General features: G+C 33.9%; 1 protein-coding gene across 4 annotated transcripts in view; it reads right to left on the reverse strand.

The window, feature by feature from the left end:
• The window catches only part of SOX5 (SRY (sex determining region Y)-box 5), a 1,081,658-nt gene that overhangs the window by 329,764 nt on the left and 724,978 nt on the right, over positions 1-26,916 (reverse strand). For all 4 annotated transcript variants that reach the window (XM_011994779.1, XM_011994778.1, XM_011994777.1 and 1 more), the window contains one exon: positions 7,978-8,188. In XM_011994779.1, the coding sequence (XP_011850169.1) occupies positions 7,978-8,188 (211 nt within the window). The remainder of the gene's footprint in view (positions 1-7,977; positions 8,189-26,916) is intronic.

Consider the following 26,916-nt stretch of genomic DNA (forward strand, 5'->3'; position numbering starts at 1 on the left):
GGAGGTGTAGGCGTCATGCTCAGAAGGAAGAACACTGACAGATACAGATGCTAAATAAAACCAAGCATATGTGGGATCTGAAAGGGGAACTACACCTGTCTCTTATACACATCTAGATGTGTATAAGAGACAGATTAAATATAAATACCCATTCTTCTTTCTTTGTAATTTAAAAAAACAAAATTCTGTCAACATTCTACTATTCTTTTTTATGATACAATTTTTGCTTTGTTACTGTCTCTTTTTTTGATGATTAGATCATTGCCTTACTCAAATACGTAAATTACTCCTTGATGCATCTCTCCCATCATCGCAGTTATTAAATAAACATTCTTGTCATAGCAAATTCTCAGTAAAATTGAGTCTATTTATAGTTTTGTATATTCAAAGTACATGTCAAAGAATCTTGTGTATGTAAACATAAATGCATCTTAGTGGTTCTATGTTTATGCTAAAATTACCTTTCTGAAACTAACACTTTTAGATGCTTGCTTTTTGCAATTTATATTCCAATCTTTCATAAATACTACCTCTGTATTTTCTCTTTGTCTTTATTTACCAAGTCACTCCTCAGCTCAGCTTTTAACATATTTGTAGAGAGGAAAGTACAAAAGGTACATTGTTGTAGGAAATAACATAATAATAACATTCTCATGTTCAGGTACAATAGTGACGTTTCTTTGTGTCTACCCTTCCTGCTATGGATGCTCTATTGCTCTATTTCTTCTTTTATACCCAAGTTATTCTTACTTGATATTACCCTTTTCTAATTCCCAGTACTTCTTTTTTTTTTTTTTTAGACGGATTCTTGCTTTGTTGCCCAGGCTGGAGAGCAGTGGCACGATCTTGGCTCGCTGCAACCTCCACCTCCGTGGTTCAAGCGATTCTCCTACCTCAGCCTCCCAAGCAGCTGGGATTACAGGTGCCCAACACCATGCCCAGCTATATATATATATATATATAGTATTTTTAGTAGAGACAGGATTTTACGACATTGGGCAGGCTGGTCTCAACCTCCTGACCTCAGGTGATCCTGAGCATCACTTGAGCATCAGGTGATCCGCCCACCTCAGCCACTTAGAGTGCTGGGATTACAGATGTGAGCCACTGCGCCTGGCCCCCAGTACTTCTTAATGTCTCCTGCTAAGAAAAGTAGGTGGGGGAGGTATCTATCTCCTGCACTCTTTTCTCTTGGGACTTACTCACTGGGCTTGGCATGTCATACACTTCCAAATTAAGTGTCTACGTATCCACTTAGAAGTCAATATGATACAGTGGGGGAATACCAAGGCCATACACCAAATTTCCATAGAGAACATCATCTAAAGCTAAACCCCCAAAAGCTACTTTTAAAATACAACACATACTATCACAAAGCTGGTTCTTGGTAGACCTCAGCCCTGAACTCTGAAGGCACCTCAAATGAAAATTAAAAATTAACATGAGAGGGAACCACTTGCTAACTCATTCTATGAAGCCAGCATTACCAACTAAAAACAGATAAAGACATTACATAAAATGTAATGTTTTATCTCATAAACATAGATGTAAAAATCCTTAATAAAATATTAACTGATCAAATCTAACAATATATAAAAATAATTATAAATTATAATCTAGTAGGATTTATTCCAAGTTTGCAAAGTCTGGTTCAACATTTGAAAAGCGTTATCACATCAATGGTATAGTGAAAAATAAGCATGTATCGTATCAATAGATGCAGAAGAAACATTTGACAAATTCTAACAAATACTCATAATAAAAACTCGCAGCAAACTAGGAATAGAGTGGGGCCTTCTCAACGTGGTAAAAAAAATTACAAAAATCCCACAGCTAACATCATACTTAATGGTGAGAATTAGATGCTTTCCCCCTTATAATCAAGAACAAGGCAAGGATGTCCCCTCTTACTACTCTTACTTACTCAACATTGTACTGGAACTCTTAGCTAATGCAAGAAGACAAAAAAAAAAAATAAAGTTCACATCTTGAAAAGGAATAAATACAACTGTCTTTGTTTGCAGATAACAAGATTGTCTACGTAGAAAATTTCAAGGAATCAGTAAAAACTACTAGAGCTAATAGTCCTGACAGGCCAAAGGATGCAAGGGCAATATACTACAGTCAATGTCCCATATTTCAGCAACAAACAATTGAAATATAAAATTAAAAAGAATATAATTTATATTTACATTTAAATTTTTCTATCAAAAAAGAAATAGGTATAAATGTAACAAAGAATGTTTAAGATCTATATGTGGAAAACTATGAAACTCAATAGGCATCATTAAAGATCTTCATAAACAGAGAGATATTTTATGTTCATAAATATGATAACTTGATATTTTTAAGGTGTCAATTATTCCCAACATAATCTACAGGTATAACACAATCTCAATACAATTCAAGTAAGTTATTTTGTGGATATCAACAAATTGATTCTAAAGTCTACAAGAAAAGGTAACAGACTGAGGATACCAACACAATATTGAAGAAAAAGAAGAAAGTTGGAGGGCTGACACTATCCAACTTCAAGACTTATTATCAAGCTATGGTAATCATGACAGGATGATACTGGCAAGAGAACAGACCAACTGATCAATGGAACAAAATACAGAGGGCAGAAATAGATCCACACAAATACGTTCAATTGATCTTTGGCAAGGAAAAAGGCAAGTCAATGAAGAAATAATGGTCTTTTCAACAAATGGTCTTGGAATAATTGGACTTCTATATGCAAAAAAAAAGCAAAAACAAAAACAAAAACAAACGAACAGAAAAACCGAATGAATGCAGACACAGAACTACCTTTTACAAAATTTAACTCAAAAGGGATCATAGACCTAAACTGCAAAATGAAAAACTATACAACTTCAAGAGACAAGATAGGAGAAAATCTAAGTTACCCTGGATTACATGATGATTACTTACAGACATCAAAAGCATAATCCATGGAAAACAATTAATAATTAGATTTTATTAAAATTAAAATGTTTATTCCTCAAAAGACAATGTTAAGACAATGCAAACACAAGCTGCAGACTGGTAGAAATATTTGCAAAACACATTTCTGACAAAGAACTTGTATATAAAATATACTAAGAACTCAAAAAACTCATTGACAAGAAAATGATTCAGTAAATAAATGCACAAAAGATCTAACCGGCCACCTCATCGAAGGCATACAAGCACACAAAAAGATGCTGAACATTGCTTAAAATTAGAGGGCTACAAATTAAAACAATGAGAGATACCACTATACACCTATTTGAATGAATAAAATAAATGGACAATATCAAATTCTGATGAGAATGTAGAACAACAGAAACTTACATTCATTCCTGGTGGGAATGCAAAATCTTACAGCCACTTGGTAAGATAGTCTGGCAGTTTCTCCCAAGGCTACAATATAATCTTCTCAGAAATTCCAGCATTCATATTCCTAGGTATTTCCTCAATTCGGTTGAAAACTTAATGTCCACATAAAAAACTGCATGTGAGTATTAATAGAAGCTTTATTCATAATAACCAAAAGCCAGAAGCAACCAATATGTGCTTTGATAGGCAAAAAGTATTTATAAAATAGTGGTATATTCATACAATGGAATATTGTTCACTGATAAAAAGAAATGAGCTATCAAGCTACAAACAGCTGTGGAAGAACCTTAAATTACTGAGTGACAGAGCCAGTCTGAAAAGTCCCCATGCTGTATTATTCTGATTATATGATTTTCTAGGAAAGGGAAAACTATACATAGTAAAAAGATCAGTGATTACTTGGGATTCTGGGGAAGAAAAGAGGGATGAATAGGTGAAACATAGGATAGTTTGGAGTAGTGAAGGCTATTCTACATGTTACTGTCAGTGCTAAATAAGTGACAATATGCATTTGTCAATGCATACTGCATTATACATTGCACATTTCTATGCATTTGTACATATAAACATGTAATACAACATAATAAGTGAACCTTAACATAAGTAAATTTAAAAATATCATTGAGGAGTATGAGGGACACCAGTAAAGAATACAGAACTAATTTAACTGTATTAAAAATATATGAAACAATTTCACTGAATGGGGTGGGGGAAAAGTAAGTTACCTTAGTAACTTTGGAAATGAATGGAATCTGTAGGACTAAAAGCAAAAGGACCCATACACTGTATCCTAGTTGACAAAGATATTTCCTATGGTAGTAGCAGTTAATTATTCTGATACTCTTCTACATGTATACTAGAAGTGAACAATTATATAAATGAGTGGTGGTTAGTAGGAGCCATATTTCTCACTGTTCGGGTGGAAATGTACAGATCAACAAGACATGAAGCTTCAATAATCCATGCAGAAACAGATTCAAGTTAGAGACATTAGTAAGAACTCACGTTCAGCTTAATATAGACAAACATGGAAATATTTATAAATGTATACATATACAGCTTAGCATACACACATATATTTTCATTGCTCTGTCCGCTTAGAGGCCCTAAAAGAAATGATACATCAGAAGCAAGGAGTATACCCAGCATTCAGATCTTGCATTCTAATATTCTCCAGTAAAAGGAGCCAGAGCTTCTTAGAGATATGGATGGTTCTAGCACTGGAGCAAGAAATATACAAAATAAGCCCCCAGTATCTTACAGTGTCAGAAAGAAAAGAAGTGCTAAACTAATAATAATCATTATCACAACCACAATAGTGGTATGTAAAAATGACACCCAAAATATAATATTCGTGAATCCATACTGATGTAAAAAATGATTGAATGAAATAATAAATGGTAGAGAAGAGACAAATCTCCCATGTAGAAAAATCCAAATAAATTATGTAGACACTCCGGCTCTAGTAACACAACTCCCTATTCCTTAAGTGTGGCTTACACAGAGCTCCTCCCCTCCAAAGAGCATGGTGTAGAAAGGGGACAGAGAGTGAGTTTACAATGGAGAAACTTGCAAAACACTACTTCAGCCAATGAACAAGGTCAACGCCTTAATTTCTTAATTACATAGAAAGTATGTAACTGATATGAGATGACAAATATGGTATTTCACTTCTGTGGTCTTTCTCCCAAAACTCCAAATCTCATCTGATTGAGACAAACATCAGACAAATTCCAATAGAGAGATGTCCTGCAATGTATCTGAACAGTACTCCTCAAAACTCTGAAGGTCATCGAAAACAAGGACATTCTGAGAAGCTGTCCACAGCCAAAAAGAGCCTAAGAAGACATGACAACTAAATATAATGTGTTACCCTTGATGGTATCTTAAAACAGAAAAAGCACACTTGGTAAAAACTAAAGAAGTTTAAATCAACTCTGGACTTTAGTTAATAATAATGTATCAATGTTGGTTCGTTATTTTAACAAATATACCATACTAATGTAAGATGTTAATAAGAGAGGAGACTGTGTATAAGGATGGAATACATGGGAACTCCTACTATCTGCTTAACTTTTCTGTAAATTTAGAACAGTTTTTTAAAAATAAAATGAATGTATGAATTATAATAGTAAATCATGGTCATACTTTAGAATATTTGAAAGTCATTTCTTTTTTTTTTTTTTTTTTTTTTTGAGACAGAGTCTCGCTCTGTTGCCCAGGCTAGAGTGCAGTGGCCCAGTCTTGGCTCACTGTAACCTCCCCCTCCCAGATTCAAGCTATTGTCCTGCCTTGGCCTCCTGAGTAGCTGGGACTATAGGTACACACCACCACACCTGGCTAATTTTTGTATTTTTAGTAGAGATGGGGTTTCACCATGTTGGCCAGGCTGGTCTCGAACTCCTGACCTTAGGTGATCCACCTGCCTTGGCCTCCTAAAGTGCTGGGATTATAGGCATGAGCCACCGTTCCCAGTCTTGGCAGTTATTTCTTTTTAAAGTATATTACTTGGCAGAAGACACACTCATACTATAATTCTAAATGAAATAGGAAGCACAATATTTTAAAAGTATAGATACTCCTAGACTTATGATAGGATTATGTCCTTAAACACTTTGTAAGTTGAAATTACCATTAAGTCAAAAATGCATTTAATTCAGCTAACCTACTGAACATCATAATTTAGCCTTGCCTACCTTAAACTTGCGCAGAACACATATGTTGTTACCCCACCATAGGGCAAAAATCATCTGGCAACACAGCGTACTGTGGAGTATCATTGTTTACCCTCTTGATTGTGTGGCTGACTGGGAGCTAAGGCTCCCTGCCGCTGCCCAGCAATGAGACAGAGTATCCTACTGCATACAGGAAAATATCAAAATTCCAAATTTGAAGTATGGTTTTACTGAATGTGTATTGCTTTAGCCCCATCTTAAAGTTGATAAATCGTAAGTGGATCCATGGTAAGTTGGGGACCATCTGCATAAAGCTAATCATAAAAAATTAGCAGAATACATAAAAATAAACACTAAAAAATACATCCTAAGGATAGGAATCCTATTAACCTCATACTAACATTATGAGGAAGTAAATAAAAATCACCTGCAGCTATGACTTCATGCAAAAATTTACGATGCAATCAAGTCTATTAAAATATCAAAAATATCAAAAAAATCAGATAAGATATCCCATTTTGCATGTCTCTAACTTCCTACATCTTTCAAAGAGGAGGAAAATTTTTTTTTTAAGTTTAGCATATTTCACAAGTATTCTAAACTGAGTTGCTGAAGCAGTATAAAAATAATTAAACATTATTGCTATTTCACACAGGAATAGCTACGACTTCAGGTGATTTTAATTTTCTTCCTTATAATGTTTTATTTTTTAAAAATAATTATTATAAAACTGTATTACTTTTAATATAAGGAAACAATCCACCATTTTAAAAACATAAGGTTGTCTGGATCCCCCTCAACACTCCATTTTTATCTCCATGAGAATGGGAGGACATGTAACAAAATATCCAAAATCTTTGGCTGACAAGAATATCTTTAAAATTCTTTCCAATTCTCAGATAATGAGAACTGCATAAATTTTAACCAAAATCCAGATCCCAGCTATGCATTTGGTAGGGAACCAGAATATTTAATTGTCACATGACTGCCACATACACAGGTTAACATAATTTTGTGTCAGGTATCCTCATAATTTACCAGTGTCCTAACAGACTAGAAATGAGCCCAACTTATTGTTACACAGTATACATGCAGTGTATTTTTGTTATAAAGTGTGTCTGCACATCATTGTTTGTTTTAAATGTCCATCTGATTGAAACAGGAGGCATGTTCTTGTGTGCAATATGGTAATCATGCTTAGGATGGACAGAGGTTTCAATAGGCGTTAGTAAGCATGTGTAACATAAAGGATGATTGTCAATTATGCACAAGTTTGTACAATTTGCAACAGTTATTTTATTGGCTTGTTTGCTTTAATTTTAAGATTAGTCCATTTGCATATTACCTGAAGGCTCCTATCAGGAACTACTGAAGAGATTTAGAGGATAAAATCTTAAAAGAAAGACTTTCTGGAAGTTGAACAAATAGGAACTTAAGCATTTCTAAAAGTTACAGTATCACTAATATGTAAATACATAATAGTCCTAACCATATTAATTTTTGACTATACAGGAAACAGGTAGGATAAAATTATTAATGTATAAAGGTTATGAAATGTAGTGAAATTCTACATTAATCCACAAGGGGAAAAAAAATGGAGAGAAACAAACTAGACTGCAGATATTTGACAAGTAGGTTACTATTCCCGGCTCTGCTGCCACATTCTATTCTTGAATCATTTTCACTCAACTAATTTACTCATATGTGAAAATAACATCACAACATAAATTAATGATTTAAAAAATTGAGATAGACAGGCCTAAGTGTTTCTGAAAAAAATATACCAACCATCTTCATAGCCATAAGTTTCCATTTTGTCCAACTTAACTTTAAGAGTATAAATCAAAAAACAAATCAAGAAGCTAAAATCAAAGTATTAAAATCAGGACACAGCACCAACTTTGTTTTCTTTTCCAGCCTTTACCTTCCGGCTCGTTTTTGATGAGCTCTTCCATTTTCCTCTGCTTCAAGGTGTCAACAACATCAGCTAAACTGCCCTTGCGCCGTTCAGGAGTTCCCAGGGCTGTACTAGACAAGGACTCGCCACTCTGTCGCCCACCTTCTTCTGCCTTCTGAGGTGAGGTAGATGAGTTGTGTGGGGCAAATGAAGACATAACTTTATTGCCATCAACTTCCTGAAAGAGAAAGCAAAAGGACAAATAATTGCTTAAAATTCAGAAACTTAAAAAAAAAATTGGTTATATGGCTTATTCAGCTGAAAGATTGAAAAGTGAAATGTCACGCTGCAAGAGGCAGAAAAACAAAGAAACTTCAAAAAAGAATAAATTAAGTTTGCATGGTAGGACTAGAGTAAGTCAAAGATCTATTCAAAGGAGAAATCAAAATTTGGAGATTCTCTCCTTTAAACTGAGTATAAATGACAATATAGTCTTATATGAAGCCTATATTATTAGATTTGTTTATTTTCCTGCTTTTGTTTGAGAGTCTCAGATTTTCCTATGGGTATTAAATGTAGTGATCATTTGTGTTAAACTTCCTGACTTTGTAATATTTAAACAAATATCATTACACACAATTTATTTTCATTTTCAGTAGCTGCCTCTTCTTGATAAATACTCTAATTAAAGTTTTAATTTTCTACCTCCCTCTCCTACTTTTAAGAAAGCATCCATCACATGGGTTATTTGACATCAGACAAGAATATTCCAAGTTCAATTTTGCCCATGCTGAAGACATTTTCAATTTCATTTGTTATATGAAGCACAGTTTCTGTCAATACTCTTTGCTATTTTGTATTTTAATCCTCATTTGCCCTCATTAATCCTCATTTGCCCTCTGTTGCAGTGTTTGCTTCTTCATAATCACGTGAGTATGCGAATGAAAATAATTTATTGTACGGTTCTAAAATGTAAATATCCTTTTATAGTCTATTGTCATCATTTTCTCACATATTCTAGCACAACTCTGGTAATTTGTATAATATTTGGGGAATATTTTGTATAAAAGATACTAAGTTGATGTTTTAGAAATTATCAGGAGGAGTGATAATTAAATGATAAAGAAAAATTAATTTTCCTAAAGATTTTCCTTGTATAGTCTCTTACTTCCATAATCCTTTACCTTCCACAAAACAGACATCTTAAACATAAAGCTGTATCCTACGATCTTTGAGTCTCACCCTATTTCTTAATTCTGCAACAGAAATATTTCTTAATTCTGCAACATTAAAAGTTTGCATTAAAATATATTTGAATGTGTGCTTATTTAATATTCAGGATATTAGTTTATACCTGTTTGCACATTTCTTCTCTACCTATTTAAGACACATTAATACAATCTGTTGACTTCCAAAAAGTAACAAATCACACTGATTGATACGCAATGATTTTAAGGTTAATGCAATATTTTTGACTAGCTTAAAAATATGCTAACATACTTGGTTAAAAAACCATCAATGTAATTTTAAAAAATAGATTAAAAATAGAGATGTCAACACAAACATAATCTGTTAATATGATTTTTTTTTTTTTTTTGCTGTTAGCAGATATTAGTGAGTACAAGGACAACAGGCTATGCTACAAACATCAGTTTGTTGCATGTGGTTGAGGCATTTGGGGAAGGCAAAAAAAAATGCGCAACAGAATCTTCCAAATTATAATTCTAAATCTCAAATGGCTTTCATTTCTCACAAACATTACAGAATATGCCTCTGAGTAGCACTATGCCTTGAGTGAATATTTTATGGACAAAGTAGCTTATAACACACTTGGATTTAGAAATCAATGTACAAAATGTAACAATTACAAGCTCCTACAGGTTAAGTGAAAGTACACTTCTGGCATTATTAAAATGTACATACATATACAAACACATAAACACACACATACACATACACACCCCTAAAAAGAGCAATCACAAATTCATTCAGTAAATTAATAGGAATGTTTTTATGAATGGCCCATAACACACATTAGCTTAGTTTCATGTGCAAACCAGAATATTGCAAAACATCTGTACTAATTTTCCACAGATCTTTCTTCTCATTTCTTTCCAGGACCAAAAGCAGAAACATCCCAATGTTAGCTTCACTTTGAACCTTTCTCTATCTGTACTCTGCTTTCACATTATATGATGACAAACTTTAGAAACAATAATTGGGGAGCTGACCTTTAATTGTCATAATTGAACATTACAATGCAATCAAGTCTATTAAAATATCAAAAATGTCAAAAAAATATCCAGATAAGGTATCCCATTTTGCATACCTCTAACTTTCTACACCTTTCAAAGAAGAAAAAAATGTATGTTTTAAAGTTTAGTATATTTCACAAGTATTCTAAGCTCAGTTGCTGCAGCGGTATAAAAATAAATTAATTAAACATTATTGCTATTTCACACAGGAATATTTATCTTATCAGTATTTCACCTGCCTGATTACATTTCAGCCTCTGGCACTGTTAATCTCCTTAACAGTTTTATGTAGTTAACAGCTGTTTGAGCGTGGGACTCCATTGTTCATTTGCATGGTGAATAGCTTGTTAAGGAGTGGTAGCACAGTCTTCAGTCAAGGAAATCCTATCTTTTTCAGAGCTCCTTCCCTGGGATTGCATTTGTCATACGTGAAATAATGATTCCATGTTTCACTTCACTTTGCTGGCAGGTGAAATCAAGAGAACCAGCTAACATAGGCATAAGTGGTCCAGACCAGCAATATCTATTTAATCAAGTTTTGTGAATTCTAAGGGCATACCAGCACTTCGCAAACAAGTTCCCAGAACTGTGATATACGACCTCTAAAGTCTAATCATAAAAAAGGTTTCTCAACTTTCAGAATAAAGTTGATAATCTTCCTTTGTTATTTTTGAACAAGGTTTGCTTAATCTTACCCCTTTTGTTATCTTTGCAACCAATAGAAAAAGAGTCTGCCTAACATATGTATTCTCATTAAAATATCATTTTAAAACTGAATTCTTGTTAATTCATTTTAAAGACAGAATATTGCTATGAAGACGTTGAAAGAAATATTATTTCCACCTTAATATTTAAACTCTAATTTACATGATGAGATAATTAAGAAGAATTAACTCATTTTATAAAAGAAGAGATTATATGAAATAACCAGATGCATGTGTTTCTTTTATTATTCAAATGACATTTCATCCTTGACTTCTGGCCTTAAGAAACATATTATTATGCTTACTTCTTGGCCTTATAAACTGAAATTAAGCTCATGCTTAGAAACATTACATTAATATTCCAATCTATCAGACAGTAATTGATAAGAATGATAGCAAATATATATTGAATACTTTGTGTTAGGCACGGCTTAAAGTGCTTTACATGTATTAACTCAATTCTCATGGCAAGCCTAATTATAATTTCCATTTCATAGCTGGATAAACTGAGGCGGAGAGACTGAAGCACAGTATATGCTGAAAGTCACATGACTGCCAAAAGGTAGCGTGAAAAATCAGCCCCAACCTATTGGGCTCCAGAGCTCTCATGGACAAAGCCCTTATGGACAAAGTAGCTTATAGCATACTTGGATTTAGAAATCAATGTTATTATACCTCTTTCATCTATGTCTGTATCTATCAATGTTATGGGTGAACAAGACATTTGTCTTTTTAATAAGTATGAAAATGAGAGGTTTCCACTGCAATATGTTCAAGTCCTAAAGAAAACAAATGAGCTATATGTGTTTAAATTAATTAAATCAACCACATTCTAGACTTATAAAGCTCTGTCCATCCAAATATCCACTGGTTTATATCATATTTTTTAAAATAAATTTTAATGTTTAAAGAATTATTTAAACCAAATAAATAGATTTATATTTCTACATGACTAATCAGAGTAATGGTACTCAGTAGTCTGTTTTTGTAACTATCTTTATAAAATTTGTGAGCATCTCCAGCATTCTTTCCAGTAAAATTAAGTTTTGAATTTAGAAAAAAGCTAGTACAGAAGATCTGGACTATCATCAATTAGATTCTCATGAATGCATGTCCAGTAATTTGGGTACTGTACAGAGATAGCATAAGATGAACTACAGATACACAGAGAGGATGCTTTGGTGCTCAATAAGTTTTGATACAGTCATGTTCCTCTTCCAGCAGCGGGTCGTGATTTATAAAATATTACCAGGATTGCTGGGCATAGTAGCTCACACCTGTAATCCCAGCACTTTGGGAGACCAAGGTGGGCAGATCACAAGGTCAAGAGATCGAGACCACCCTGGCCAACATGGTGAAACCCCATCTCTACTATAAATACAAAAATTAGCTGGGCATGGTGGCACCTGCCTGTAATCCCAGCTACTCTGGACACTGAGGCAGGGGAATTGCTCGAACCCACAAGGCGGAGATTGCAGAGAGCCAAGATCGCGCCACTGCACTCCAGCCTGGCAATAGAGCTAGACTCCGTTTACCCAAAAAAAAAAAAAAAAAAAAAAAAGAAGAAGAAATCACCAGGACTAGGTAAAACAAAACTTCAAAAAATATCTTAAAAGCTATAATATTTGACTGTTCCTTAAATTCCATCAAAAGAGGATAAAAATATACCTTATTTCAAATGTTGAAACTAAATTTCACTACTTGTAATCTCTTCTGCCAAATTAGGAGTTACCAAATTGAATTTAGTTATAGAAAAAATGTAACCATTGTCTAAAGAGCTCTACCAATTATTTTTCGAGTTATCTTGATTAAAATAATTTTTCATAAAATGTCTGCATGAAACCCTAAACCACACTTACTCCTTTGGGACTACTGATCCCTTGAAGATAGCTATAAATGCTATTTTAAACACATATGCACATGCATAAACACACACTCATGTGATTGTACACATAATTTCATAAAGTTTTACAGAGTTAACTTTATATGTTCATAGTTCCAGTTATGAACCTCCTCCAGGAAATTCGCTATGAACTCTTATGAACCATGAATTCCAGGTAAAGGAATGTATACCTGACCTAAATGTATACCTTCCCAGAAAAATAATATAAGCTCATCAATATAGACAATTAGGTGGTTTTAAAAAACCAGTTGCCTGCAAAAAAACAAGAAACAAAAAAAAACCTTATCAAGATGAAAGTGTATCTTTTATCAAGATAAATGTGTATCTTTTATCAAGATAAAAGTTTATTCATCTTTTATCAAGATGTTTATCTTTTATCGAGATAAAAGTTTATTTCAGGTATATATGTTAATATCTTAAAATTTTACTGCTCCAAAGATAAGCATTTAGAAAGAGATACATATTTTAGTTATTCTTTAAAGAGTAATAAATACGGCAATGATTGTTTTCTTATTCAGTAATCATCTTGTGATAATACGCACAGAAATCTGAAATGCAAGACAGAATTGCTGACTTTTACAAATGAATTCTGCAATTTTGACAGCAAGTTTGATCAGCTCAATTTTCCAATATTAATATTCCTAAAAATGAGTTGTAAATATAAAAGAGATACATTGAGGCAAAACCAAGTTTACAAAACTCAATAGAGAACACTAAGAAATTTTCTCTGGTTAAGATGATCAAAGTCAGTACTCTGGGAGCAAGATATTGTCGGTTCCCAATAATTACAGAATAAAAGTCAGCACTTACAGACAGACCTCTGAAGAGTGTTTGTTATAATAATGATTATGGATGAAGTCATCCAATTTAAAACCTTTCCTTAATTTTTGTCTGAAAAATAGCTAATTGTACTTAGGTCCAGTAGTTCAAAAAGTGAAAAATAACAGAAGTACTTTTATTTGGCCTATTTCAGTAGGTCACCTAGAGAGACAGCTTATCACAACTGGTCATCCCTGTATATTTGAAAAAGCCACTGATAATACCTTTGTAAAACTTCCAGATCAGCACTTATAACATCAGGAATCCTTAGTGCCTAAACAACTACAGGGTACACTACTTACGATTATAGATTTTAGATAAGTGGGCCTTGAATCTATCTTGGGATGGGGTCAGGAAGCTACATATGTGCATTTTTTAAAGTTCTCTAAAGAAGTGTGATGATCAGTGGCTAGGCTGGTATGCACTGGCCTAATCTAGACCGCTTACAAGCAAGTTAACAGCCAAGTCAGTTTTTAAGGAATGTTTATATTTTATATATTCAATATTATTATATGATTGAAATTCTCTGAAAATTAGTATTCTGAATCCTTAGAAACATTTATTCACCACAATATTAAAAATGGGTAGAAATTCTAAAATACTTAAATAGGCATCTGCATCCTTTTTTCTCTACGATCTAAGGAAAGCTCTAATTTCCTGAACTAATGAGTTCTAATTTTTTCTAACTTTCAAAGAACATTGGAGAAACTTTACAAATTAAATTGTGTCTTTAATGCAGACGTCGCACACTCTTGGGGTAGACGGAATATTCTAGACAGTAACGGTCCTCATCCAGTTCAGGCAAAAAGATTATCATTTTATAAAAATGGCCCCATTACACTTCAAAAATATAATCCAGCCCGTATTTCAAACATTTCTTATGTATTTTGGGACAGTGCAAACAGAAGTGAGAACTCTTTAATGTTTTTTTCAAAGCCTAAAAATATAGACTCTTTTAAAGATTGCTATTCAACAGGATGGAAATTCAGCAGAAGTCTAACTTGGTTTTGCATTTCTTTGCCAAGCATTGAGATGAAATGTTAGTTTAGGCTTATGTTTAATTACTAATTAGGAAACTAAATAAATATTTAAAAGTGTGTTCTTCAAAAATTGCATTCAAATGGTACTAAACAACAATAAAGAATGATAGCATAGTGACAGGTGATTTTTATAAACATGATTCACAAACGGTGGTCCTCAAAATAATATCATTGGCATCACCAGGGAACACTTTAAACACTTGTCTCAGGCCTCACCCCAGACTTCCTGAATCAGATGTTCAGGAGGTGGAGCCCAACCAAATCTGAGTTAACAAGCCTTCCATGTGAGACTAAAGTTTGAGAACTACTGTCATAGAAAAAACTGTTAAGAGCTAAGGAGAGAAGGAGAGGCAGAGAAGGAAAGGGGAGAATTATTAAAAGCCGCAGTGGGGAAGAAAGACATCATTAAAGTAATGGGACAGGAATTTGAGAAGAGTGAGAAAAGGTAAAATATATTCCAGGGAGGAAAAGAAGCGTAGTGGGGATGGAGGAGAGTCAGCAAACATGCAAAAATTATATATATATGTATATAAAATATATATATATATAAACACATATTGTAGAAGAATGACTTTTAATTTTTTAATAGTCATTTTGGCATTTATTGAAACAGGCTTATGTTTCCTGATGTCCTACTAACTATATAGATTAGGAAATCTAAGATTCGTGTCAAAATTCAATTGGGAAAATAGATTATTTTTAGAAATGCACCAACATTTAGTTTAAATTTATTAATAATTAGATCTCATTTATAATATAAAAATATTATATTTTGTTTTATAAATCACTATCATGTCTACCATCTAATTTAATTCTGGTGAATGAAACTGAAAGTTAAGGGCAAATTTTGTGATTATCAATAAGAGATGCTATAAATAGGATAAACAGTTTTAAAAATATCTTTACTTTTATGTAGATGCTACATGGGCAAAAGTGTCTAACGTGGTTTTTTTTTTTCCCCTAAATGTTCCTTCAGAGTATTTGAAAATATTCCTTCAGCATCACATTTGCTAATAATCTCAGAAATGCTGCATTGAAGAATAAAATGTATGTTTTCATGTGCTCTCAAAACCTCTTAATAAGCAAAAGTGGCATTTAGAAAATTGCTAATACATTAACTAATAGAACCTGTAAAAACAAAGAACATTTTGTGCTGTGACAGCCTCATTATCTTCCTGCAGATGATTTGTGCACTATGTCTTACTTATGTTTAAACATCTAGCAAATACACTTTAAGACATTTGATGATCACTTCCCTGAGCAAAGACCAACCATAAGATGTGTCTAAACAAAAGTGAGACTACAAATCAAAACATTTCCTTTTAACATTTGTAATAAATTTAACATTTATTGTAAGTAGCCACTGATTAGATATAATTTTTCTGTCACTCTCCTAAATCTCTAGAACCTTTTTATTGTCATTTTTAGTAAACTTGACTAAATAGTCACTCTCTGCGTCTGAAGGAATAAATAAGATATAAGGAATTTCTCAAATTTTCATCTGTATTCTGTACCAAAATTTGTAATAGGGTTGCGTAAATATAGGAAATTGAGGAAATGACTTATTTTTATTCCACATAGCAATAAATGCAGTTTTTTACACAGAGCATTCACTCAGTAAAGAAGCTAAATGTTTGCTAGCACTGCTTATAACTGGAAACTGACTATGTCTTCAGTAATAAATACAATAGATTGTGGTCCCCCCATGCAGTAAAATAAAATGGTACCAAAGCAGTATAAAGCAGTTGTTAAGAAACTGGAGGCAGAAGTCAGGATATTTGGGTCAAGGACAGGCTCTGTTATTTATAATCTGTATTATACAGTTACATATAATTCTATAATCTAGGGCAAACTGTCTAAACTCTTTACATCTGTTTCCTCATCTAGAAAATGGGATAAGTGAAAATTAATACATATGTATATAATTGATCTCCAAAATTTAACAGTAATGAAAAATAAACATTTTAAAAAGGAAATATTGCTTCATTCACTCTATTTTCTCTTTCAATTATGTAACAAAATGTTTTGAACGCTAACTTGCAGGGCAGCATAAAGATGGGTTAAGCACACAGAATTTGAAGCCAAATAGCTTTGGTTCAAATCCTGGCTCCATCATTCACTAGCTGTGTGACCTTGGACAAATCATACAATTCAATCCTTGTATGCCTTAATTTTCTCATCTGCAAAATGGGGATAATATTAGCATTTAATACCTCACTGGGTTGTTAGAGGATTATAAGTTAAAATATAATGAGTTATATGAGCTAGGGTATTACGTAAGTTAATAACATGTGTTATGAGCTATAAAATTCATAAAATGGCAACAGATATTACAAGAGTTATATGAGTGTCTGTTAAAATAAATGTGCTTCCAGGCCTATTAGCCTATAAAGATGAATAAAACATGGAATATACAAAAATGAATAAAGCAAAAAATAGACCCTTTACCAGAAAAGTGAAGAAAAAAGATATTAGGAGGAGAAAAGCCCTTTCTTTCACCCACCCTGCCAAAAATAGAATATGCACATACAAGCAGTTTTTAGAGTTACTTCTGCCAAAATCAAACTGTATCCAGGGAAACATTTTTTTAAATAATTTAAAATGTATTTAATGTGGTCCATTTTAAAAGATAACCTAATACAAACTTTCCTTTTGTTTATAAGGGAATAAAAGGTATTCCACAAAATGCCATACAGCATTAGTAGGCTTTTACCTCTGGTTTCATACTCAGTTTTCAAATTTCACAGTTTCATGATTCTCTTGAAAGTGATAACTCAGGGAAAAGATCAAAGAAAAGATGTTCAATTACTACTCATTATTAAATAAAACTTTTAAAAGTGAAAGTTTGAAAAAAATGAAGAGGAATGAATTGTTTGTCATAAACACATGACACCAATTACTTTTTATGTCATATTTCAACTTTTTCTGTTTCTGAGATGTGCACATCAAGCTTTTTCTTTCTTTCTGAGGACATCAGCACCACTAGATTGCCTGGCAAATAAATCCTTAGATTCCTTTACAGGACAAATATGAAACAACAATAGTAATATGAGGAAGGGTATTATCAAGTACAAATTCTCCATTTTTGCTAGCTTCTCTCTGCTATGCTCCCGCAACATCTTGAAACACAGTCTTCAGGGAATTTCTCTGAGAATTATAAAAGAGAAAGTCTGTAAAACATATGCCTTCTCACTATATGAGGCTAATTTCATAGCCTAAAGTCAATCCGCTCTGTTATGCCACCACACTAGTCTTCCCCTTAAAAAAGTGCTAAAGGCCTATTTTTCTATACTAATTAAGACTCTCAATAGCGAACTATGTTTAGGGCAAAAGAAGCTTTTTTTTTTTTTTTTTTTTTTTTTTTTTTTTTTTTTTTTTTTTTTTTTTATTCTTTTTTTTTTTTTTTTTTTTTTTTTGTGAAAGAAACATTTAACATGAACTGACATTAGGCAGTGAGTTGAGAAATAAGAAACACAAATTTCAGTTCTCAGTCTAAAAGTAATGGTAAGGTATTAAACAGTCCACGGTCTCTTACAAAATTTCTCAACTAGCCAAATTATTTATTCACACTATAAAGCAGAACTTCCTGAACCCACTTTAGCGGGCCCATAAGGACCATCCCACAGCACACACAATCACTGAGATACTGGCATTCTTAATGTAAAACATTAGGTTCTCTGCAAAGATTATTTTCATGTAGCTTACATGAGCAATGCTTATATATAGATTTAGTCAATCTTATAGTTTTAAAGGATATAAAAGGTACCTTTGATGAGATACACAAAATCTATTTATTTACCAATGTTTCAATAAAATTATAGCTACCAATTTTGGAGTTCTTAAAGGCACTGTTGCAAATGTTCTATGGACTTTAAAAAAATAATTCTAGGAGAAATTCCCTGAAGAATGTTATTGCTGTTTAACATATGATGAAATTAAAGTTCTAAAAGTAATTTACCCCAAATAATAGTAAGAAATGGTAAATTGGAGAATTAAACCTAAGATCCAATTCGAAACTCCTTGCTGTGGTCATCATTAAGCTTCCTCAACTGATTCAGGTGCTGCAAGAAATGCCAAAGGTATACGAAAATAAAGCTGGTTTTCTCTCTCTTCAAATAGTTTAAAATTAAATTTTAGAGGCATTGAAATGCACCTGAAACAAGTAGTAATCATAACAACTATAATAAGTACTAATTTTTAGAGTAGCAAATTATACATGCAAAAGACGTTTAGAGAAGAGAGAATGCTGGAAATCAAAGAAAAATGGAAAACTTCTTATCACAGTACTAATCACACTCTTTTGGGATTGTTCATTTAATTTTCTTTCTATACCATGAAGGCAGGGAACATGTCTGATTACTCACACACACACTATGCCGTTATTAATGTTCCATTAATACATATTGAGTTAATTATTAATTTATTAAATCTTCATGTATAGAGAGTCTTTTAGTTTAAGCCTAGAAGAAATAAGTGAAGAGGAAAAGATACAGAGCATTCCCGGAGGCACCACCCAGGAAATTTTACAGTGCATATACACACACGCTACAGGGAAGGAAGTGGCTTAACCAAAAGAAATGAAGAATAATAAATAGAAGACTAACATAGGAGAGTCATTTCATGAAGGGTCATGAAAGTCAAGTAGGGTAGTTTACATTTGACCTAGCAGGCGATGAAGAACTATTGTTGATCTATAGTGAGTGATTCTATTAAAGTAGCTTGTTAGGAAGATTAGTCTAGCAGTGGTATGTAGAATTAATTGGGTAGAGGAGAAAGTAAAGATCTCCACTGAATAGGAAACTGTTACCATGACACATATGTGACAATAAAAGGCCTTCCACTAGATTGTAGCAGTGGAAGTTGAAAAGAACTATCATATCTATCTGTCATTTGTGATTATCAACTGTTTTGGAAAATAGGTTACACTCAGCAAGGAGCTTTTCCATACTGCATATATTCAAATTATTTTTGTTCACGTTCCAGAGTGCATTGCCCTTCTCTCTTCATCCACAGTCTAGTGATAGTTACTTCTATAGGGACAATGACGGGAATGTGTAAGGCATATGGAAAAAGGCTAATAGCTACTTTTAGATAGTTAGATACTCTATACACAATGTGTGATAATCGATGACAGTGTCCTTAGGGAGTTTTTTGTTTTGTTTTGTTTTGTTTTTTTTTTTTGAGGCGGAGTTTTGCTCTGTTGCCCAGACTGGAGTGTAGTGGCACGATCTTGACTCATTGCAATTTGTGCCTCCTGGGTTCAAGCAATTCTCCTGCCTTCTCCTCCTGAATAGCTGTGATTACAGGTGCCCACCACCACAAATGGCTAATATTTTGTATTTTTACTAGAGACGAGGTTTCACCATACTGGCCAGACTGGTCTCGAACTCCTGATCTCAGGTGATCCGCTCACCTTGGCCTCCCCAAGTACTGGGATTACAGGTGTGAGCCACCATGCCCAGCTGGGAGTTATTTTAATTTGTAATTTAATATGCCTGTGTGTGTGTGTATGCAAGGCAGGTGCATATATATGCACTTTGTTGTTTTCTGTTTGTTTGATTTTACAATGTATGCTAATTTCCTGTGAGAAGGGCAAAATAATAATAATAATAATAAATCACTAATTAAACTTAAGAGCCTCTGCAGAGCAAAGAAAACTATCAACATAGTAAACAGACAACCTACAGAATGGGAGAAAATATTTGCAAACTATGCATCTGACAAAGGTCTAATATCCAGCATCTATAAGGAACTTAAATTGACAAGAGGAAAACAAACAGCCCTATTTAAAAGTGGGCAAGGGACATGAACAGACACTTCTCAAAAGAAGACGTACATGCACCCAACAAGGATATGAAAAAAAAACTCAATACTATTGATCATTAGATAAATGCAAATAAAAACCACAGTGAAATACCATCTCATACCAGTCAGACTGGTCATTATTAAAAAGTCAAAAAGTAACAAGTGTGGTGAAGTTGAAGAGAAGAGGGAATCCTTATACATTGTTGGTGGGAGTGTTAATTAGTTCAACCATTGTGGTAAGCAGTATGGTGGCTCCTCAAAGAGCTAAAGCCAGAACTATCATTTGACTCTGCAACCCTATTATAGCAATCCTATTACCTATACACAGAAGAATATAAAGCATTCTACAGAAACATGCATGTGAATGTTCACTGCAGCACTGTCCACAATAGAAAAGACATGGAATTAACCTAAATGTCCATCAGTGACAGACTGGATAAAGAACATGTGGTACATATACACCATGGAATATTATGCAGCCATAAAAAAGAATGAGATCATGTCTTTTGAGGGAATATGAGTGAAGCTGGAGGCTATCATTCTTAGCAAACTGAAGCAGAAACAGAACACCAAATTCTGCATGTTCTCACTTACCAGTAGAAGCTAAATGATAAGAGCTTATGAACACAAAGAAAGAAACAACAGACACTGAGGTCTTCTTGGGGGGAAACGGTGGGAGGAGGGAGAGGAGCAGAAAAGAAAACTATTGGGAATGGAGCATAATACCTGGGTGATGTAATAATATATACAACAAACCTCCATGACATGTGTTTACCTGTGTAACAAACCTTCACATGTACCCCCAAACCTAAAATAATTAAAAAAAAAAATGTTAAAAATATGCTCCCAATCCTAGAGACAATTTGAAGGAAGCAATGATAGGATTAAGTAACTTGAAAATAAGAAAAAAAGAGTCAAAGATAAACATGGTTTTTGCTTGGGAAGTTGAAACAATGATTACTGTATGGACAAAAACAGAATGATTAGCAAACAGAGATAATGTTTTCAATAGAATTGGTATGTCTAGTACATTTTAATAAGTCCGCTCAACTAAATTAGTTTATAACTTGAGCATCAGTCCTGGTTTCTGACCCCAGGACTTTAAGAGATGCCATATAATCTCCCTCAGGAAATTCAAATGATGAGCTAATTGTTTGAGATCTTTAAATTTATATATGGAATATCTAAAGGTAGATGTGCCTACAAAAGGCAGGTGAAGAAATAAAGGCTGTAAAATAATGACCTATGAAGCATTTATTTCCAGTGAATGATTAAATCCACTTCAGGTCATAAGCTCTTAGAGAGTATCCACAGGGAGAAGAGCAAATGGCCAAGCTCTCTTCACCTATGCCTAAAAGTGGCGGTTATAAGAGAGTAACACCTTCTCCTTCAGTGACTTGGGTTTACCCTGTACATTTTTGAAAGCTTATCATTATTTATAATTAGATTTTGAAAAACAAAGGATATTTTGTAAAAACAAAACAAAACAAAACAAAACAAAAAAACCCCTGCAAACTTAGAAATAATAATGAGTACCTATAGAACATGCCAAACAGAGAGAGAAAGAGGAAGATGAGAAGGTTCTAGAACAACAATGTAAGAATAGAAGATTTTTGTTACTCCAGGAACACTAACGCATGACAAAAAGATATCATTGTAAAACTAAGGGATAAAATTAGAAACTGAAGCAACTTTCCCTTACTTACAATGAACGGGCTCTCAGAACCCTGAGTTCTTGGTGCTGTGTGTTCAGCCTCCAAAATTCTTGCCACATAAATGTTAGAATAAAGGGGGAAAATGAAATTTGTCAATATAAAAAAATGTTTTTCAGAATCCTACTGCTGTTTAGTGTTTTATTGAGTTGTGACTACAGGTGACAGTATTTTCACCCCCATAAAGAAATTACTTTGTCTTAGAAACTTGGTGAAGATATACATATAAAACTAAAATTGCATTTAAGTTATATTAAATCCTGTGGTGTATAAGGAGGAGACAAATAATTTTGAATTTTGGACAGATGTTTCCTCTTCTACAATTCTACTTGAAATCCTGTTTTGTGAATATCTTTGGATATTCCTGTTATCCCAAAGTGCTCTGACTTGGTGCTCAATAACCCTTAAAAATGCTGATCCAAAATAAAAGTATTTAATCTTTATATTCCCAGCTTCAAGAGAATACAAGCTCTATTTATGTTTTAAAGCTACATTGTTTGACTAATGGAGCTCATTTTAAGTAGTCACTTTCTTTAAGTCTCAAACGTACTAAGACTGAGTCTCAGGATGGGAACTAACCAGGTACTGCTATGCTTACCAGCTTTGAGGTGATTCACATTTAGAGGCTCCTTACAAAATCCTTTGCTATCTATTCATTATACTTTGCAACATCAAACAGGAAAAAATAATTAAAAAGCTCATATTGAGCACTTAGAGACCTTGAACATAGACAGGGGGTAAACACAAAGACAGAATATTTGGTTACAAGAGTCACACTTCATCTTTTTAATTAATTATACATTTTTGGGTTTTCCATTATTTCCCTTCTATTCCCTTGGTTCTAACAGAAGTATACACTTACATGTATATATTTCATTAAGAGGAAATAAAAGGGTTGTCTTTAGTTAAGATGTTTCCATTCACAGAGACTACACATTTAAAAAATAAATTGCCTGAATAAATTCAATTATCTAGAGAAGCAAAGGGAATCACATTCAAATGACATAATATGAAGAGGCCATTCCGACAGCTTCATGTTTATTTTTATTGTTTCAGTCAGTGGAAGGGAAAAGCTGTCAAAAAATGTAACATCTCTTCCTTTTCAAAGGCCCCATGTCTCTGGTACTGAAAATTGCATGAGTAATAATATTGAGAGAAGAAATTTGACTACTATTGAATATAGGATCAGGTTCAGATTCTCACAAACTTACCGCCAGCACACAAGTGGGCCACCATATTCCTTGGTTGTATTTTGCCTACAAAAAGCAAAGACTACTTAATTTGCCAGTATCCAGATCAATCTGGCCAACGAAGACTGGTTTTAAAAACCAGTGTATCTTAAAAGCAACTAATAAATCCACTTATGTTAAATTTGCCTAAAACATGACTCTTCTGTCTCTGACATCAGCATTGTAAATAGTAGGCGCCATATATGACTTTATCAGAAGGGACTCTAGCCTTGTACATTCCAATGAATAATAATTTATGTTTTGCCTTATTCTTTCAATCTGACAAAAATAAACGAAGAAGATTTAGGCTAACTTTGTAATAGGTTCTCACTGAAAATCTCTGTCTTTTTACATCGAATTTATGTGCTACCTGAGTTCCCTTGAAGCGTGAATGTACCAAGTAAATGTGGCATATGTTTGTATTTTCTTGCCAGTTCCAAATTCATTCATTCAAATCACTTACTGTAGGCCAAATTCTTATCCAATTCCACAGAGCCACCGATTTTCCTAGAAGTGAATAACAGCTTTGTGCAAGGAAACAGGGAAGTCAATAGCAGGTCTGTTGGAAGAACTATGCAACTAGTAGACAGCATAAGAATTCTGACCACAGGGTTTCTTGAGTGTGGTAGAATAGAGTTTGAAACGACCTAAATGATGAAGCTTTCAACACTTTCACTTAGGTGTCAATCCCAAACCCTGACAATTGGAATACTGTGAATTTTTCATTTTCTACTCAGTATATGTCTTTATTTTACCTTTTTCCCTGGCAGTATTGTATACTACTTGACTGTAACATGGGTTAGCTAATTCTTTCCATCTATACGTGTGTGTTACAATGCTCTTTCTCATGATTAACCTCAGATTGCATTCAGAACGTAAGAACCTATTCTGGAAAAAAAATAAAAGCATTATTTACTAAACTTATTAATGTGACAATCACTATACGAGATTTTAGTAGGCTATTTCTTTGATTCTTTCTAACAGACCTATGAGGTAGGAAATATGATCAATGCTTTTACACACAGAGAAAATGAGTATAAGCCATGACTTCAAGTTAAATAACAGACAGTTTGAATCCACATCTCTGATTCCTTTGAATGTGCTTTTAACTATTGTGTCATATGGCTTCTCATCCGAATAAAACACTTAATTGTTTTAATTTTACTAAACTTATTCTAATTTTCTCTTTACAGTTTGTTTTATCCCTATATATGTCATCTCTCAATACCATATGATGTTTCTGATACTCTAGTTTGGTTTCCTAAGGTACTTGATTAACATCTTCAACTTTTTTTTTCTTTTTTTTTTGAGACAGAGTCTCGCTCTGTCGCTCAGGCTGGAGTACAGTGGCACAATCTCGGCTCACTGCAAGCTCCGCCCCACAGTTTCATGCTATTCTCCTGCCTCACCTTCCCCTCCCAAGTAGCTGGGACTACAGGCTCCCGCCACCATGTCCAGCTAATTTTTTTGTATTTTTAGTAGAGACAGGGTTTCAGCATGTTGGCCAGGATGGTCTTGATCTCCTGACCTTGTGATTCACCTGCCTCGGCCTCCCAAAGTGCTGGGATTACAGGCATTAGCCACCATGTCCGGCCACATCTTCAACTTTCAATACTACTTTTAATTGGCTATATCTTACATTTCAATTTTCTTAACTTGTACTTCCAAAAGAAAATTCAGCAATTTTGTCAACTCCTAAATAACATTTTAAGCAAACTACATACACATACTGCAACAAAATATGTTTATCATGTCCCTACTTTTTGAAAAGCACTATCCTGAGTCCTAGAGGAAATAAAAATATAGGAACCTTGTTTTATGTTTTATGGCACTCTGCTTTACTGTGTTGCACAAATATTGCTTTTTCTTTTTCTTTTTTACAAATTGAAGGTTTGTGGCAACCCTGCATTCAGCAAGTCTATTGAGATCATTTTTCCAAAAGCATGTACTCATTTCATGTCTCTGTGTCACATATTGGTAATTCTTACAATATTTCATACTTTTTCATTATAATTACATCCACTTGGTGATCTGTGCTCAGTAATCTTTGATGTCTGTATTGTAATTGTTTTGGAGCACCACTAACTGCATCCTTGTAAGATGATGAACTTAGTAAATGCTGCATGTGTTCTGACTATACCACTGACTGGCTATTTCCCATCTCTCTCCCTCTACTCGGGCGTCGCTATTCTCAGACACAGTATTGAAATTAGGCCATGTATTAACCATACAATGGCCTCTAAGGGTTCAAGTAAAAGGAAGGGTTGCATATCTGTCACTTTAAATCAAAAGCTAGAAATTATTATATTTAGTGAGAAAGGCATATGGAAAGCAGAGATAGGCCAAAAACCAGGCCTCTTGCACCAAATAGTTAGCCAAGTTATGGATGCAAAGAAAGGGTTCTTGAAGAAAATAAAAGTAATACTCCATTCAACACACAAATGATAAGAAACCAAAACAGCCTTATCGTTAATATAAAGTTGTATTGGTCTGGAGAGAAGATCAGAACAGCCGCAAAATTCATTTAAGCTAAACTCTAATCCAGAACAAGGCCATAACTCTCTTTAATTCCATGAAGGCTGAGAGAGGTGAGGAAGCTGTAGAAGAAAAGTTGAAAGATAGCAGAGGTTGGCTCATGAGATTTAAGGAAAGAAGCCATCTTCATAAGATAATAACGCAAAGTGAAGTAGAATATGCAGACATAGAAGCTGCAGCAAGTCATCCAGAAGACCTAGCTAAGATAATCGATGAAAGTGGCCATACAAAAAACAGGTTTTCAGTGTAGACAAAACAGCCTTCTGCTGGAGGAAGATACCATCTAAGACTTTCATAGTGAGAATGGAGAAGTCAACGCTTGGCTTTGACGCGTCAAAGAACAGCCTGACTCTCCTGTTAGGGGTTAGTACATCTCAGAGTTGATGGTGACATTAAGTTGAAGCCAACGTTTATTTACCATTCTGAAAATGCTAGGACCCTAAAGAATTATTCTAAATCGGCTCTGTCTTTGTCTATAAATTGAACAATACAGCTTGGATGACAGCCTATCTGTTTACAACATGGTTTACTATTTTAAGCCCACTGTTGAGACCTACTTCACAAAACGAGAGTTTCATTTAAAAAAATTACTGCTCATTGACAATACACCGAGTCACCCAGAAGCTCTGCTGGATATGTTCAGGGAAACAAATGTTGTTTTCGTGTCTATTAACACAATATCCATTCTGCAGCCCATGGATCAAGGAGTCATTTTGACTTTCAAGTCTTATTATTTAAGAAATACATTTTGGGGCTGGGCACGGTGGCTTATGCCTGTAATCCCAGCACTTTGGGAGGCTGAAGTGGGCAGATCACGAGGTCTGGAGATCAAGACTACCTTGGCTAACATGATGACACCCCATCTCTACTAAAAATACAAAAAATTAGCTGGGCATGGTGGCATGTGCCTATAGTCCCACCTACTTGGGAGGCTGAGGCAGGAGAATCACTTGAACCCGGGAGG

Source organism: Mandrillus leucophaeus, unplaced genomic scaffold (genome assembly GCF_000951045.1).
Source record: "Mandrillus leucophaeus isolate KB7577 unplaced genomic scaffold, Mleu.le_1.0 Scaffold461, whole genome shotgun sequence".
NCBI classification, from domain to species: Eukaryota; Metazoa; Chordata; class Mammalia; order Primates; family Cercopithecidae; genus Mandrillus; species Mandrillus leucophaeus.